Genomic DNA, 17736 nt, shown 5'->3' on the forward strand with positions numbered 1-17736 from the left:
TGAAAATTTCCACATGATCAAAAGTTCATAAGAGAAAGTCCATATGGAAAAGGTATGCATGTGTAGTGATGGTGGAGGAAAGAATAGAAGCAAAATGCTATCTTCTCTACAGGGAAGTCAACAGATTATGCCTAAAAAGGAAAAAAATCAAGAAGTAGCAGTACCAAAGTGAGATATGAAGGTAAAAAATAAAACAGGCAAAAGAGGTGAAATTAGTTGCCTCTGTGGAGGTGAAAAGGAGTGGCAGAGGTACACAGAACTCCTGTTTTTAAACACAAATATTTAGTTTACCCTTTAATATACATTTATAACTGATAATTTTTTAAAAGGGAAACAAAGTGAGTTCCACTGAAATTAAGAAATTTCTCAAGGATACACAACAAATCAGGACATCAGGGGAAGTGGGGAGAGGCCTAGAACTCAGACCCATGAACTAAAACCTAAAGTTTTCTTTTTACTACTGTCTTATGCAAGTGTGTGTGTGTGTGTGTGTGTGTGTGTGTGTGTGTGTGTGTGTTTAAGAAATTAAGACAATAGCCCTGCTGGTGTGGCTCAGTGGTTGAGGTCGACCTATGAACCAAGAGGTCACGGTTTGGTTTCTGGTCAGGGCACATGCCTGGGTTGCAGGCTTGATCTCCAGTGTGGGGTGTGCAGGAGGCAGCTGATCAAATGATTCTCATCATTGATGTTTCTCTCTCCCTTCCTCTCTCTGAAATCAATAAAAATATATATTTTTTAAAAAGGTAATAACAGCAATGATAGATCCCTGTGAAGTCAAAGTCCAACCTTTCCCAAAACCCATGTTGTTAAGCCACCTGCTTGGTCCCCCTCTGGCCTGGCTGCTTGTACGGCCTATTGGGAAAGCTGATATTGGAGAATGTGGCTGGTATGGAGCTGGTAGGCCCTATTGTAAAGTTTCAAATGTTTTGGGTTTCCCCCTCTAGTCACTGGCATGCCTGGGCCACAGCAGGCCTTCTGAGTAGCGGGGTAATTTCCAGGAAATATGCTGAGTAAAGAGCACTTTGTTTCTGTAGAACGTCAGCTCCTGAGAGGAAGAAAGGAGGAAGGAAACAAACCACATGTGTTCACTTTTTCTTTCCAAACCTGTCAATCAGCTCACTTCCCTTGGCGTGGAGTGAGCAGGGGGGTACAAGGAGCCAGGGGTGTCATGTTGGAACACTTCACATGGCAGCCAACACCCACCCTGGGGAAGCGTTCCTTCTCAACAACTTCATGGGTGATGACACACGAGGCATAAAGATCCTTTTGAGAAGGAATGAGAAAAAAGACGGCCTGAGTTCAGGTGAAGTTCAGGAGCTAAGGTGGAAGGACATTTTATTCTCTCATCTACTCACTCTAGACCGCTGGACTTTCAGCTGTGTATTTGGACATTTCCTACTCTGGGTGGTCTTTGTGTGATGATGAGTTGAGACCATTGTTAAACCCTTTGCAATTTTAGAAGAGTGGATCTCAGATCTGGCGAGGCCCACAACGTTGTAGATCCCCTACAATTCGGTATAAGAAACCCTGAAGGCCCCATGTTCCTTTCATAAAGAAAGGGAACTGACATGTACCGAGTGTATCCTATCTGCCAGGGATTGCTTTATCATGGCACATGTGGAAAAGTGTAATATTCCCATGGCATGCTGGAGTAAATAGGACTGGTGATGCTCAAAGCCAGAGGTGACTGGCCCAGGGCCCTAAAAAACCCAAAGGCTGATCACCTCCTTGGCATAATCATCCCTCATGCACAGCACAACATTGTTTTGGCCTTGCATATCATTCATTCACTGAATAATTTTTTAAAGCATTTATTTATTTTTAAATATTTTTATTAATTTAAGAGGGGACGGAGAGAGAGAGACATTGATTGGCTGCCTCCTGCACACTCCACATTGGGGACTGAGCCCGCAATGCAGGCAGGTGCCCTGACCGGGAATCAAACTGACCTCTTGGTTCATAGATCAATGCTCAACCAATGAGCAACGCTGGCTGGTCTCTCCAGATAATTTCCAATTGGTAGTTCATTTAGTTACAGTTCATTTCGATAAGAATTTATTTGGTTCTGATAATCTGTCAGCAGTGTTTGGTGCTGGGATCTAAATATGATCAATGGACCCAGTCCTATTCATTTTTTAATGCTAAGTCTTTGTGTTATTTCCAGGTTTCAATATTACAATGCTTCTGTGAACATGCTTAGACAAGTCTCTTTAAGCACATTGTGTAGGACTTTTGATTCAGACTCTAGGCCTAGAAAATGAGTTTCTGTGACATAGAATATGTATTTTAGTTGTACAAAATAATGCCAAATTGTTCCCCAAAGTGGCTGTACCCATACTTCTTCCAGTGGCTTATGAGTATATTGCACATTAGCTTTTTGTTTGTTCATTTTTGAGCTGCCCAGAATCTAATCTAATTCCCATGGTTTTGTGAGCTGAAAAGCCAGATTTTTTCTCTGCCTGATCCTCAAAGCCTGGGTACAAGTCTGTGGCCAAAGAATGCCAACTGGCTGCTTCCTCTGGGGACTTGGACTCCGGCGTGAGACACAGGAGCCAAGCTGGTCTGGAATTCATTTCAGTGAAAATGGCCATCGTGTCCAGCTCCCAGTTGCTAGGGTAGAAGTAACATCAACAGTGGTGTCAAGTGCATCTTTTTAAAAATATATATATATTTTATTAATTTTTTTTTACAGAGAAGAAAGGATAGAGATAGAGAGTTAGAAACATCAAAGAGAGAGAAGCATCTATCAGCTGCCTCTTACACACCTCCTATAGGGGATGTGCCCGCAACCCAAGAACATACCCTTGGCCGGAATCAAACCCAGTCCACAGGCTGATGCTCTCTCCACTGAGCCAAACTGGTTCTGGCTCAAGTGCATCTTAATAGACCCTTCCCATGAAAAGGTGTTAGCTGTGATTTTGGGTTTCCTGGATTCCCCAGGCCTACCTGTGTTCTGAACCTTATTCTCTAGCCTTTTTACTCATATAGGTCATACTGGGAGCTCTCCGATAGCCATCCAATGACTTCCAATTCTCCTATTAAAATTGAGTGCACTTTTCATACTGTCAATCACAACACCCTGAAGGGCTATGAAATCAATTTTGTGAATCTAACATTTAAAAAATGAGATAATATAGAATTAAAATATCAGAGTTCATGACTACTGTAAGGGTAAGGATTGTTTTATGAAACTCACACACACACACACACACACATATAAACATTCATAGATATGAGCATATCTGTGCCAGTTTGCTAGGTAAAATGCTTCTCTTATTTTAGGTCTGGTTTAAACATTTGAAAAGTGGCAATACAGTGTTTAAGAACATGGGCTCTGTGATTGGACTGCTTGCATTCCAGGCCCACTTGCCAGCCATAAAACCCTGAGCAAGCTGCTTTAGCTCTTTGCACCTTTCTTTCCTTACTTGTAACATGACCCTTTGTGGAGACTGCTAGTTTTCTACCAAAATTCTTTCCCCCTTCTCTACCCCTCCCCTTTCTTTTATAGGTATAGTGTTCGTCTTAGTCAGTTCATGCTGCTATAAAAGAATACCAAAGATTGGGTGGTTTAAATAACAAACATTTATTTCTCACAGTTTTGAGACTGGAAGTCCAAGTCAGTGTCAGGCTCTTGGTGAGGGCTCTCTTGCTGATTTAAAGACCATCACCTTCTTGCTGTATTCTCACATAAGAGAGAAAGAGAGAGAGAGAGAGAGAGAGAGAGAGAGAGAGAGAGAGAGAGAGAGAGAGAGAGAAAATCTCTTTTTCTCTTTTTATGAGGGCACCAATTCCACTCGCGAAGGCTCCACCCTCATGCCCTGCCAGTAAATACTTCCCCCAAAGGCCCATCTCAAAATTCCATCACATTGGGGATTAGGACTTCAACATTAATTTTGGGGGGACACAAATATCCAGTTCATAGTAGTGTTGTAGCTGAGCACATGACTCTGCAGGGCACATTTATTACTTGACTTATAATTAAGTGTGTCTAAGTTCTTGCCAATGGAATAGATAGCAGTGATGCGTATCACTTTCACATCTGAACCCTAAAAGGCATTGTGTGTACCTCCTCCATTACTTTTTTTTTTTAATTAATTAATTTATTTATTTTTTACATATTTTAATGATTTTTTTTTGCCCCCCTCCCTCCCTCCCCCATATCCCCTCCCTCCCCATAGTTTTATGTCCATTGGTTGTACCTACATGCATGTATACAAGTCCTTTGGTTGATCTATTATCTCCCCCAGATCCTCCTCCCCTCCCCGCTGTAATTTGACAATCTGCTTGTTGCTTTACTGTCTCTATATCTATCTTTTGGTTCATCAGTTTATAATGCTCTTTATTATCCACAAATGAGTGAGGTCATGTGGTGTTTCTCTTTCACTGATTGGCTTATTTCACTCAGCATGATGTTCTCCAATTCCATCCAGGTTGCTGCAAATGATGAGAATTCCTTCTTTTTTATGGCAGCATAGTATTCTATTGTGTAGATGTACCATAGTTTTTGGATCCAATCATCTGCTGACGGGCACCTAGGCTGTTTCCAAATTCTGGCTATTGTAGATTGTGCTGCTATGAACATAGGGGTGCACATATCCTTTCTGATTGGTGTTTCTAGTTTCTTGGGATATATTCCTAGGAGTGGGATTACTGGGTCAAATGGGAGTTCCATTTTCAGTTTTTTGAGGAAACTCCACACTGTTCTCCACAGTGGTTGCACCAGTCTGCATTCCCACCAGCAGTGCACGAGGGTTCCTTTTTCTCCGCAACCTCGCCAACACTTGTCGTTTGTCGATTTGTTGATGTTGGCCATTCTGACAGGTGTGAGATGGTACCGCATTGTTGTTTTGATTTGCATCTCTCATATAATTAGTGACTTTGAGCATGTTTTCATGTGCCTTTTGGCCTTCCTTCTGTCTTCTTTTGAAAATATTCTATTTAGGTCCCTTGCCCATTTCTTAATTGGATCATTCATCTTCCTTTTATTTAGTTGTATCAGCTGTCTGTAGATGTTAGAGATTAAACCTTTATCAGTGGTGTTATTTGCAAATATGTTCTCCCACACCGTGGGCTTTCTTGTTGTTTTGTTGATGGTTTCTTTTGCTGTAAAAAAAGCTTTTTATTTTGATGTAGTCCCATTTGTTTATTTTCTCTTTAGCTTCCATTGCCCTAGGGGCAGTATCAGTGAAGAAGTTCTTTTGGCATACGTCTGAGATTTTGCTGCCTGAAGATGCTTCTAGTATTTTTATGGTTTCCCGTCTGATGTTTAAGTCCTGTATCCATTTTGAGTTTATTTTTGTGTATGGTGTAAGTTGGTGATCTAGTTTCATTCTTTTGCATGTGTCTACCCAATTTTCCCAACACCATTTATTGAAGAAACTGTCTTGACTCCATTGTATATTCGTGCCTCCTTTGTCAAATATTAATTGAGCATATTGATTTGGATTGATATCTGGGTTCTCGATTCTATTCCATTGATCTATATGTCTGTTCTTGTGCCAGTACCAGGCTGTTTTGAGAACAGTGGCTTTGTAATACAGTTTGAAGTCCGGTATTGAGATCCCTCCTACTTTACCCTTCTTTCTCAGGATTGCTGTGGCTATTCTGGGTCTTTTATTGTTCCAAATGAACTGTTCCTCCATTACTTTTACTGATGGATAGAACCTGATGTGTTGGCCATCCAGGTTGACCACATAAACAGTGATAACGTAGAACATGAGACAGTGATGGTGGAACAAGACAGAAGAGGCCTGGATCCTTGAATACCTGTGTGGACTTGCCCCAACCTGGTCAACTTATATCAAGGCTGTTGAATATGAGAAAAATGTCTTTGTTTTCTAAGCCATGACATTGTGGGATCTCTTTATTACCTTAATTTCATCTTTATCCTAACATATACTACTCCATAGAGCTGTTGAAGCTTATCCCAGAAATTCCTGGTGTTTAATTAATAGTACTAAATAAAACATGCCACTGAATAGTGTTTTTGAAATCAGAAACCCTAATTGGAGGAAGGTGGTCTAAAGATATAAACTTCCAGTTATAGGGTAAATAAGTTACTGGGGATATACATACAACAGGACAACTATAGCTAACCCTGAAACATAATATATGGGAAAGTTATTAAAAGAGTCAATCCCAAGAGTTATTATCACAAGAAGAAAATAACTTTTTCTTTTTTCTTTTCTTTTCCTATTTTTGTATCTATATGAGAAGGTGGGTGTTAGCTGAACCTATTGTGGTAATCATCTCACATCATATGTACACCAAAGCATCATGCTGTATACCTTAAATTTGTACGGTAGTATATGTCAGTTATTTTTCAATAAAAATGAAAAAGTAATGTTAAAAAAAAAACCTTAACTAGTAAAATGAGGGATTAGTTTAGCTAAGTGGTTTTCTATAAGGAATGCTTTTTGCCTCTCCCTACCCCCTCATTTGGAAATGTTTTTGGTTATCTTAACTGTGTGGTATCATAAAGGCATCTAGTGGGTAGAATCCAGTGATGCTGCTAAATATACTATAATGCGTGGGACCCTCCTGCACAACAAAGAATTTCCAGCTCCAATAATGCCAAGGTTGCCTGGCCCATGTGGTTCAGTGGTTGAGTGTCAGTCTATGAAACAGGAGGTCATGGTTCAATTTCTGGTCGGAGCTCATGCCGGGTTGGGGCCTGGATGCCCAGTGGGGAGCCAACCAATGATTCTCATAATTGAAGTTTCAATCTCTCTCTCCCTCTCTCTTCCTCTCTGAAGTCAATTATAAAATAAAATAATGCCAAGGCCGAGAAACCCTGATTTAACTGATTGGTTTAAGCTACCCAGGACACATTACTAAAACAGAAAGTTAGGTCTCATTGCATGGCTGAGGATCATGGGATAGAGTATTTCCCCAAAAGAAATGCAGACTATTTTTACCATTACAAGGGAAAAACGAATGCTGGGGAGCAATGAACAGATTCATCCAGTACCCTTTTGGCTACTCATATTCATTCACATCCTTCTTCCCATCTACATAAACCCACTCACTGATTCCTCAAAATTGTATCTAGCTACTGCATCAGGTCCAAGACAGAATTTCAGGGTGATACATAGACCTTGTCTTTATTCTGGATCTTGCCACCAATGGTTAAATAACATGCCATTAACCCTAACACAATTGATGTACCACGACAGAGAGAGAATAGGATAGATATATACAATGAAAAGATTGGGCCTCTAGTCTTGCACATGATCTTGGGCCACAGAGCTGGCAACTTCTCCCTTGATTTTCAGGGGTAGAGAATGGTTGTTGAATCTACTCAGACTTCACTGAGCCATCAATCCACCATTATGGAGCCCAAGGTGAAATCCAATTTTCATTTGCTTCACTTGGGAGACAAAAGGATAGGAACAAAACAATAGGGGCTTTGACAAAGAGGTTTAGAGATGTTTTCATTGTTCCTCAGCAAGGGCATAATCTATGAAAAGAGCCTCATGACCTTGGTTCACTTTACTGGTAATTATGGGCAAAATCTATTATTCTTTTATAAATTATTATTCTTAATTGATCCCTAAAGAAGGGGAAAAGTTGCTAATGTCTAAGGCTTTCTTTTGGAATTGTCTACTAATAGGCTCTTATTCTCCTCTCACTTTCAGTCCCTCTCATCTTCGCCTACCTCCACCCTAAAGACCTGCGTTTCACTTTGAAGTCTTCACAGCATTGGAATGTAGGTGTGATCTCCTTCCGTGACGTCAACTGCAGGTGCCACTTCTTTTCTACGTCAAATCAACTTTCTGTCAAACAACTTCTCCCAAGTGCCAGAGCAGGCTCCCTCACTCCTTCTTTTAGACATTGCTCACCCAATGGGTTTGTCCTGTTGGAATTTAGTCTCGTGCTCTCATCAAGTATGTAGAGCAAGCAAGATAGAGATAAGCTGACCTCAATAAATGACCAAACATTTCCTGGGCTGCATTGCCTACACCACCTCCTTTCCCAGCTCTGTCGCACCGAGGCTCCAGTGTTCCCAGGTGAGTGACTGTCGGGATTCTAGCCCTGTAGTCGAACAATATTGAAATTACTTTACAAAAGAAGTGGAAATAGCTGACATCATTTTCTTCAAGAGGAAGGTTATTTCCTAGCGGTGGTTTTCTTTGGTCATGGAATCACATGACTGTTTTAGTATTTGAAAGAAATTTCTAAGTTTTACTAATGAAAAGCTTTGAAAAAAAATACAAAAATTGGAAGCAGGAGCAAAGGAGAATTTATTTATTTATTTTTTATACTTACATTGTTACTTTTTTGGGTTAGATGAAGATGTTATTAATGATAATAACTAACAATAGCTAATATTTATTGAGGACTTCAAATGTCCCAGGCATGCTAGCTAGAAAAGGTCAGATGAAAAAGCTTGTACCAGGTGCCTGAGCTCACCAGCACCCTTTATTTTGATTACTTTTGACTAATATATTAGATGCATGTCCTCCAGGCCTAAGAGTTGAGGGTGGAGGAAAAAAATGTTTCTGACCCTTTCTGGCCATGGCTTTAGAGTTTAACTTCTGTTGAAGGTGTATAAGGAAGAGATCAATGACCATCATATGGAATGGCACCTGCATTTCAGTATCTGGTAGGGCATATGAGTTAAGGGTCTAAGTAGGTGAATATTGGTAGGTGATCAGAATGCGATGCTTAGGTTGGGTAGCAAGAATAAAGTTATTATTATTTGTTATTGTCATGAGTGAAGCTCTTGGATTTTTATTATTTTACTTATTCTATTTATTGATTATATATAGAGTAGTCTCTGGAGTTGACTCCCACTATGTTGCCTTATCATTTACTAGCTTAGCCCATGGTAAGTTGTTTAACCTCTATAAGTCTCTCCACTCATGGGTAAATGATTGTAAGAATAGTACCTGCAGAGTAGGGTTGTTGAGAGGATTAAATGAGACACCTGTTGGGGAGGAACATACATCTTTTTCCTCTACCCACTTTGGGGACTCCCTCTGGGACCCTGTACATTAGAATGAAAGATGAATTAATAAGAGAGAAACAAAAAAGTTTATTTACATGTGCATTGCACTTGCACATGGGAGCACTGAGAGATGACTAACACCCAAGGTTGTTATAACTTGGGCTCACAGAGAATCTTAACAAAAGGACAATGCATTTTTAGAGAAAGGACAAGATAAAGGAAAAGGAGTTTGAGTTTCTGCGGGTGGCCGATTGCGGGAAGACAAATACAAAGCTAGATAAGGGCTAGTGTTAGCAAGGTTTACATGTAAATTCCTTCGGTCAGACGGGTCTAGACATGTGCTCCATGATTAACTTCTGTCCTTTCTGGTAGAGAGGGGAGGGGAGACACGTTTACAAATTTACATCCTGCTTTTTCACAAAGAGGATGAAGGCTGCTTATCAGTTGCCTTCTGCTGGGAATGATCCATATGCCAAAGAAGCAAGGGACATATCCTAGGACTTGGTGCAGTCTTAGAACTCAATAAATGGCAGTTACTGTTATTATCCTAGAAAACCTGTATCAGCAATTTGCTGTCATGGTTGACAATTCCCGTGAACCTCATTTTTCATAACTTGTGGATTTTCTTCTCATAATTCTAGAATTTTAAACAGCCTGTGAGCATTTATGGTTCTAATCTCAATAACATCTGATGTGATGAGCTGAGGCCAAAAAAAGATTGTTGGGAAAAGGACCACAAACACTATTATAAATAGCACGCCACCCAAGCTGGGTGAACAGGTCTTTCCAGTTGGTTTTGTTGATGCAGTGCTTCATTTTCCTTCCTTTTATTTTATCCTGAAGGTGGAGCAGGTTCTGTCACAGGCTAAATTCCCCACCCTTCTCTAGGTCCTGACTTGGCCGGTCAGCCCTTCTCACACCCTTGCATTCCATTTTCTGCAGGTGTCTCTTACCTGGAAGCTTTGGAATTTATTGGGCTACCTTTTGAAAACAGGGGAACAGAGGCAACAATTGAACCATCCCAGTAGTCTAGCTCCCCATGGAGTCACCAGGTGGTTACCAACATTTAGGGGGATGCTTGGAATAACCACAGCTTCCTCTATCTTTATGTCTTTTCCTTATAAATTATTATACACTAGAGGGCTGGTGCACGAATCTGTGTATGGGTGGAGTCTTACTGGCCTGTCCTGATGGGGGCCCATCAGGCTAGGCTGGTGGGAGGGGAGGAGCTGTGGGCAATTGGCTGGCCAGCCCTGCCCCTGATAGGGGTGTTGGGGGTCGATCAGGTGTGGGCTGGCTGGTTGGTTACTGGGGGTGGGGGTTGGGGGCAGACGATTGGGGCTGGACCAAGCTGGTTGGTTGCTGCAATGCACATCATAGCCACCAGTCATTTTGGTTGTTCTGGTTGTTCTGCCATTCCAGTCCCTGAGCTTTTATATATATATAGATTAGTATATGATTACATGATTATAATAAAAATAGTAGATTATAAAAATAGTAAAACACAGACATTTCAGATACTAGATCATACAAAAGTATAAAAAAGTCAACATTATCCATAGTTCTACATACACTATGACAATTTTTCATCCTTTCCACTTAATCTCTTTCAGTGCTTATTATTTTAACACCAGAGGTCTGGTGCACAAAATTCATGCACGGGTGGGATCCCTAAGCCTGGCTGGTGATCAGGACCAATCAGGGCCAGGCCACTCAAGGCTGGACCAGAGAGGAGGTGATGGTTGCTGGGCAGGGTGCAGAAGGAATGGACGCCAGACGCCAATGTTGCCATCATTGGCACCCCACCACCATGCAGTCCCCCCCCTTCCCTCGCTGCCACACCACTATCATGGCAGGTGGATGGCAGGCCAATAGGGGATTGCTGGCCAGGGAAAGGAACAAGGTGTGGAAGGTTGGCTACCAGCCCTGAGGAGGGAGCCAGCCCTTGGATCCCTGGGAAAGGGGCCATATCTACCACCACCCACTGTGTGTTCTCCGTCCCAGCCCAAGGCCAGGCTCCAATTGGGTGATTGGGGCCTGCTGGCTGGGGGGAATGACCAGGTGATTTTGGCTGGCTGGGGGAGGTGGCTGTGGGAGCTCACTGACCACCAGGGGGCACCTTCTGCATTGAGTGTCTTCCCTCTGGCGGTCAGTGCACCTCATAGTGACTGGTTATTCCAGTCATTCTGTTCGCTTAGGCTTTTATATAATATATAGAGATGGCTAGAAGAATGCTATTTATTTTAAATCTTCACCTGAGAATATGTTTCTACTGATTTTTCAGAGAAAGAAGAAAGAAGAGAGAGAGAGAAAGAACCATCAATATGAGAGAGAGAAAAACATTAGTCAGCTGCCTCCTGTAGGCCCCCTGTCAGGGGATTAAACCAGAAACCTGGGTATATACCCTTACTGGGAATTAAATCTTTTGGTGCACAGGACAAGGCTCCAACCAGCTGAATCACACCAGCCAGACTGAAAATTCTATCTATTGTATATCATTTGATCTTGATATTTTTGCTTAAATTTTATAATATTCATGTTTACATTTTAAATTGCTCCATAATATTTCATTGTATGGCTGTACTATAATTTATTTAAATTTTACTTTGGATATTTAAGTTGTTACAGTTTTCTGCTTTTATAAATAATACTCTTATTATAAATAAAACTATACTTATAAATAACAATGCCTTTATATATGGGAACATCTGCCCTAAATAATAATACATTAAAAAATATATTTTATTCATTTTTTTTTTTTTTTTTTACAGAAAGTTGGGGGGAGGGATAGAGAGTTAGAAACATCAATGAGAAAGAAACATTGATCAGCTGCCTCCTGCACACTCCCTACTGGGGATGTGCCAGCAACTAAGGTACATGCCCTTGACCGCAATCGAACCTGAGACTGTTTAGTTTGCAGGCGATGCTCTAACCGCTGAGCCAAACTGGTGCAGGCTAAATAATACTTTTTTTTTTTTTTTTTTTTGCCAGTATTGCAGCTTATTTACTAAGACAGCTTCTTGGGCTTATTGTAACAAGGTCCTTAGTACATATTGGCAATTTTTCCAGAAAAGGTGTGTGATTTTTTTTATCTTACCCTGCAGTGTATGAGAATGTGTCTTTCACTCAGCTCTTGTCAGTAAGGGACATTTATCTTAAATTTGTTTTTCTTTCTGATAGGCAACACATTTTAATGTACTTTAAAAAATGACTAGCGATATTGATTCCTCTGCCTGTTAATAACTGTGAATTTTCTTTTCAATTATTGGTCTCTCCATCTCTTTCTTTTTTTCTGTGAGGTGACAGTGGTTTTTGTTTTTTGAAGTTTTTTTTTATTTTTTTATTTTTTTTAATATAGAATTACACTTTTTACCATGTGATGTCTGAGTAAACTGTCTGCTTCCGCTTCCTTATGACTAATTTTTTTAAACTTGTTTTGGAACCCAGCCTATAGGCTGTTTTATGCCCTTCAAGCTTTTAGAAATTCCCCCTTGCGTTAATTTTCAGTTTGGAGAACAACTCCGCAGCCATATTTGATTACCTTTCCTTTTCCTGCTTTCCCTTCAGCCTTCACATTTCCAGACTGAAGAGCACAGGCCTTCCCATTGGTTTTGCTCTTTCTCCCCTGATTCTCATGGCAGAGAACAGAAATACATGAAGTACTTCCTGTGATTTGTAGAACTGGATCTCAAAATTCAGGTGCATATATGTTGAGCATGTTCAGGTACCTTACACATGGATGAGCGTATGAGGTGAAATGAAAGATTAGGGGTTGTTTGTTTGTTTTCTTCACCTTTACGCCAAAGAGTGTTTCACCTCTGCGCGGGTGCCGGTCTTTTGGCACGATGGTGCTCCAGACTGCTTTCCATCGCTCCCACTCAGCATGCTCCAGGGAATTGAGAGCAGGCTGAGCACTGGGATTGCAATCCCGTCGTTATTTTATTTGCTTAGTAACCTTGGACCAATCACACAGCCTCACGAGGCCTTTGTTTCTATCTGTGAAGTGCGGAACCACAGCACGCACCTCTCAGAATGGATGAGAAGATTCGGTAGGATCCCATGACCCGCCTCACCAGCTGGGGGTAAGGTTGTACCCCAAGGTATAGGTTTGCTCATATCTTTTTAAATTGTCTGGTTAACTTTTGAATTCCTACATGCCAATAAGTTTAGAATCCCCTACTTTAGATACCCTTTACAAATTAAGCAAGAACTCCAGGGGCTTACTCTTTCTAACCTCTGATGGAGAGAAACTTGGAAAAGCCTGATCAGTCACCTGTAGGCTCTGGTTTCAGCTGCTATTGTTTTCTTAAAAAAAAAAAAAAAAAAAAAAGTATTGATTTTAGAAAGAGAAAGGGAGAGGGAGAAAGCGATAGAAATATCAATGACGAGAGAGAATCATTGATCAGCTGCCTCCTGCCCACAACAGGTGATCGAGCCCAAAACCTGGGCATGTGGCCTGACCTGGAATCCAGCCATGATCTCCTGGCTCATAGGTCAACGCTCAACCACTGAGCCAGGCCAGCTGGGCTCAGCTGCTATGGTTTTTGTTGGTACTTTTTGGCCCCGCCCACTCTGATGGCCCTTACTGCTGCCTCTGGTCCCAATGCTGGCACTCAGCATGGTTGCCAGGATGTGGCCTCTTAAGGTTACCCCTTTTCAGGTTGCAACCACTCGGTCCTTGTGTGACATCTGGACTGGATGCAGAGGAACGTGTCACCCATCCAGACATCCCTTTCATGGTGGGCTATGGGACCTTGGTATCTTTTTCTGCCAATGGGTGCCAGTTGGAACCATCCTAATTCAGTTAAAGCATTCTGATTACAGTAAATGTCATAAGGGTAGTGGCCAAGGTCACATGTCCCTCTAGGAAGCTCCTTCAGTGCAGAGCGCACATGCCCCTTGCTTAGTAACCTTGTGCAGAGCAACGATGAGGACAACTCCTCCAGCTAGCATGCCTCCTGGAGGTGCTGACTCCACTTAACTTTGTAAATTCAAGTGGCTCTCCGAGGAACAAAGAAGGTCTGCCAAGGAGCTTCTTGACGTTACTTAGAAAGAAATGTCTGACCTCTTCTCTTATGAAATAACCTAATGAAAAAGTTCTGCTTCGTCAGACACAGGCACCTATGCATAAAGCGCTTAGCATGCTCCTGTCACCCAGTAGGTACCCCCCAAATTGGTTCTCTCCCTCCTCCCCCCGCCTCAGCTCTACCACTCCTCTGTGTTATTGTAGCCGGGTGCACGGAGCTTTAACCGGTCCCTGAGTGTCCATTTTTCTGCGTGGCTCTGTGTGAACACACCTCAGATGGCTCTGGATCGCCTCTGATGAGCTCTCCAAGCTGGGCATGAACGCTGGCTTGTTCTCAGCATAAAACAAAAGGTGGTGACAGCCAGTCACCACTCTGACCTCTGGTGGCCTCCTGCAGGGTTCCACCTTCAGAGCCTTTTAGGGTGTTGTGGCCTAAGGCAGTTATCCCTCCTTCAAACAGATTTTATTTCACATTTGTATTCAACTCATACTTTTTTATGCAGTAAACAAGCCCGTTTTGTCATGAAGATTTGCTCATCAAACCATGAACAATGCATAGCCAGTCTCCCCTTCAGGCAGGCAGAGGCATTTATAAAGTGCACCGTGTCACCAGCCCGTGCCCCACAAATAACCTCCTGCTGTCTGTGAGAAAGGGCGTGGCCTCTGTGTTTTTGGAGGTTTCGTTTCACAGACCCGTGTTTTCCTCCTCTGGTTTCGCCCGCGGTGCCTGGTGAGGACACACAGAGGGGCCCTGGGCCGTTGTGGTCAGAGGCTGACATCAGAGGCTTCTCAGACTGAGCTCTTGACTACATTCCTTCCTCCCCACCCCCACCCCGGTTCCCAGACGTCACCAGCAGGCCGGAGGGTGTGGTGTCACAAAGCCACACTATCTTCCGAAAGAAAGAGACAGCTCCATTGCATTGTTTTGGGAACAGAAATGAGTTTCCTTGTTTCGTGAGGTATAATCAGGCTTTATATCACATTATTCTTGCAGGCATTTCGTTATTGACTTTAGACCACAAACTCTTAAGAGAAGTGGAAAGAAGAAAAAGGGAGACTAATTTTAAAGCACTCTTGAAACGATCCTTAGTATTTCCTACCATTTCCTTAACTGGCAGTCTTTGGCTTTAATACTTTCAACAGAAATTCTTTGCTAATGCTTTGCTAATGACACAGAGCTTTGGTTTAATTGCCTTTATTTTTAAAAAAAAAATTTTTTTTTGTTTTGTTTTCTCACAGAATTAGCCTCTCTCTCTCCGAAAAAAATTGCATCCTGGCTCTTTGAAATCCCCATTGAATTTGGAGAAATTACATCTTGGCATCCACCCTCCTTTCCTGGAACACAATGTGATGCTGACGACACAGCCAGATCACTCCGCTTGACAATGAGTTTGCTTGTCTCGTTTCTCTTTAATATTCAGTGGTGAGTAAGACCAGAAGTGGAAAAGCCTTACTTAGCACAGTGTATTATATGTTTCATGGCCACGACAATTGCTTTTTACAAAGTCGTAAAGGAATTGATCAGATTAGGGTGAATCAACCTGGCTGGCCCATAGCTATTGGAATGATTCTCCACGTGTGACTTCGCTGAAGTTATTACAAAACGTGGCAGGATAGACATGCCCAGCCATCTCTGCAGATGCTCACTTGTAATGCTGCCTTAAGGAGATGAAGAGATGAGGACAAATTGTTCCAGCGGTTCAGCCTGTGCTGCCAACAGTTCGGAGGAGGAGGAGCTGCCAGTGGGGCTGCGGGCACCTGGGAACCTGGAACTTGTCTTCGCAGTGGTGTCAGCCGTGATGATGGGCATGCTCATGTTCTCACTGGGGTGCTCCGTGGAGATCCGGAAGCTGTGGTCCCACTTCAGAAGACCCTGGGGCATCGCGGTGGGGCTGCTCTGCCAGTTTGGGCTCATGCCTCTTATCGCCTATCTCCTGGCCATCAGCTTCTCCCTAGCGCCCTTGCAAGCGATTGCTGTTCTCATCATGGGGTGCTGCCCCGGGGGAACCGTCTCTAACATCTTCACCTTCTGGGTTGATGGAGACATGGATCTCAGGTAAGTTACCCCCTGCGAGCTCAGTCTTCCCCTGATAGCACTTTGCCTGGGGGTGGCAGCTAACTGACACCTTTCACGTTGAAAACTCTGCCAATGTTTAGGCGGAGATCCAAGTGGGAACTATTGTACAGAGACTTGTTCAGTCCTGGAAAGACTTGCCTTTCTGAGCTTCACATGGCTGTGGCTGTCCTCTGTTGGACTGGCAACTACTCTTCTGAGTGGAGGGCTTTGGTTTATATCTCCCAGGACATAAGCTGAGAATCCAGGAGCTAATGACAGGGACTTGGAAGCTGTCATGGTGATGGAGGTGGTGGCATAACCAGAGCCAGGCCTTGTAGCTCTACCAGCAAGTGATTCACCTACTTCATGAAACCAGTGTTTTGGGGACCGAATGAAGGGGTTCAGGGCTACGTGGCTGATGTATCCTGGTTTAAGTGCCGGCAATGGCCTATGGCAGTGTTTCCCAAAGTGTGGTGCGCGTACCCCCAGGGGAACATACGGGAAGAGTTTGGTGGGGGTACGTGTTGCACCGGATTTTGGTGGGGATATGCACTGCACCGTGCTTAGCTGCACCTAATTCTACATTCTCATGAGTACGAGGGGTACTCAGCATTACGAAAATTATAGAAGGGGTACACATACCATATGTCAATAGTTTAGGAGTTGACCTGGAGAGCAACATAAAGATTTATGACTAAAAATGCTCTTTCTTGTTGCTTTTCACATGCTTCCCATTCATCAGGAGAACCCCATTCCTTTCATGTAGGTCAGTGACCTTAATCCCAATCATGGTGTAAACAAATACCCTTAGGAGACATTAGACTTTATCACTCACCTATGCTTTAATGAGGATAAGTCAATCGCATATATATTGTGATGGGGGAAAAAGAGAGCATTTGAGGAAAGAATACAGGAGTCACAATTGAAAAAGTTGAAAGAGCTAAAAGCAGTGTCTTTCTAGACTCTTAGCTTACTGATGAACAAACTGTTTTACGTCTTGCACAGGGAAAGAGCTACTTATAAATGTAAATTTTCGTTGGATGTGCACATCATTCAGTTGAGATTAATTATTCGATGAATGAATGAATCAGAGGTGCTGACTGTGCTGGGAGTTGATGTTAGTGAGTCAGCTGCACAGGTGGGTGTCTCATTTCCTGCGTGCGCTGAATGGGCAACGTGGCACATATTCCACCTATATGCATTTTAATGGGCACAGACCAATAATTAACTTTGATATGGCAATGTTTTAGTGACCCACTTATCAAAGATTTGGAAAGAATCACTTGATGCATTGCTACTAAAAAAAAAAAATGAGCTGCACAGATATGCATTGCTAATTTAAATACAATAAAAATATCATTAACATAAAAATTGGGAAATGATAAATATCCTTTATTCAAAGTCCACATGTCAGCCATAAGTTTTGGAACTGGAAAGTTTTTGGAAAGAAAAAGGAAATATTTATTGAGTACCCTGAAGCAGATGCTTCACATGTTCTCTTTCTCTGTCTTTTTTAAGTCATCATCTCTCTTCAAGACAATATGAGTTCTCATCATTGATCCCTTTTACTTCTTTCTGGGCTCATAATAACCTTGTACATGACCTTTTATTCTGAGATTTACAGCTGAGAAAATTGTGACTCAGGTGGGTTAAGAACTTGCCAGATGCTACAAATGAGTATGGCAGAACTCCGATTTGAATTCA

General features: G+C 42.2%; 1 protein-coding gene and 1 non-coding gene across 2 annotated transcripts in view; one reads left to right on the plus strand and one right to left on the minus strand.

Moving 5' to 3' along the window:
- The first annotated feature begins 15381 nt into the window (after positions 1 to 15381).
- Positions 15382 to 17736, plus strand: part of SLC10A6 (solute carrier family 10 member 6) — a 31298-nt gene continuing 28943 nt past the window's right edge. The window contains exons 1-2 of the mRNA XM_036456242.2: positions 15382 to 15399; positions 15570 to 16032. Of these exons, the coding sequence (XP_036312135.1) occupies positions 15653 to 16032 (380 nt within the window). The 5' untranslated portion in view covers positions 15382 to 15399; positions 15570 to 15652. The remainder of the gene's footprint in view (positions 15400 to 15569; positions 16033 to 17736) is intronic.
- Positions 17513 to 17594, minus strand: LOC118710312. The gene has a single exon (XR_004985374.1). It is a non-coding gene; the product is annotated as a small nucleolar RNA SNORD115 (small nucleolar RNA).

The sequence above is a fragment of the Pipistrellus kuhlii genome, unplaced genomic scaffold (assembly GCF_014108245.1).
Source record: "Pipistrellus kuhlii isolate mPipKuh1 unplaced genomic scaffold, mPipKuh1.p scaffold_m20_p_1, whole genome shotgun sequence".
In the NCBI taxonomy this organism is placed as follows: Eukaryota; Metazoa; Chordata; class Mammalia; order Chiroptera; family Vespertilionidae; genus Pipistrellus; species Pipistrellus kuhlii.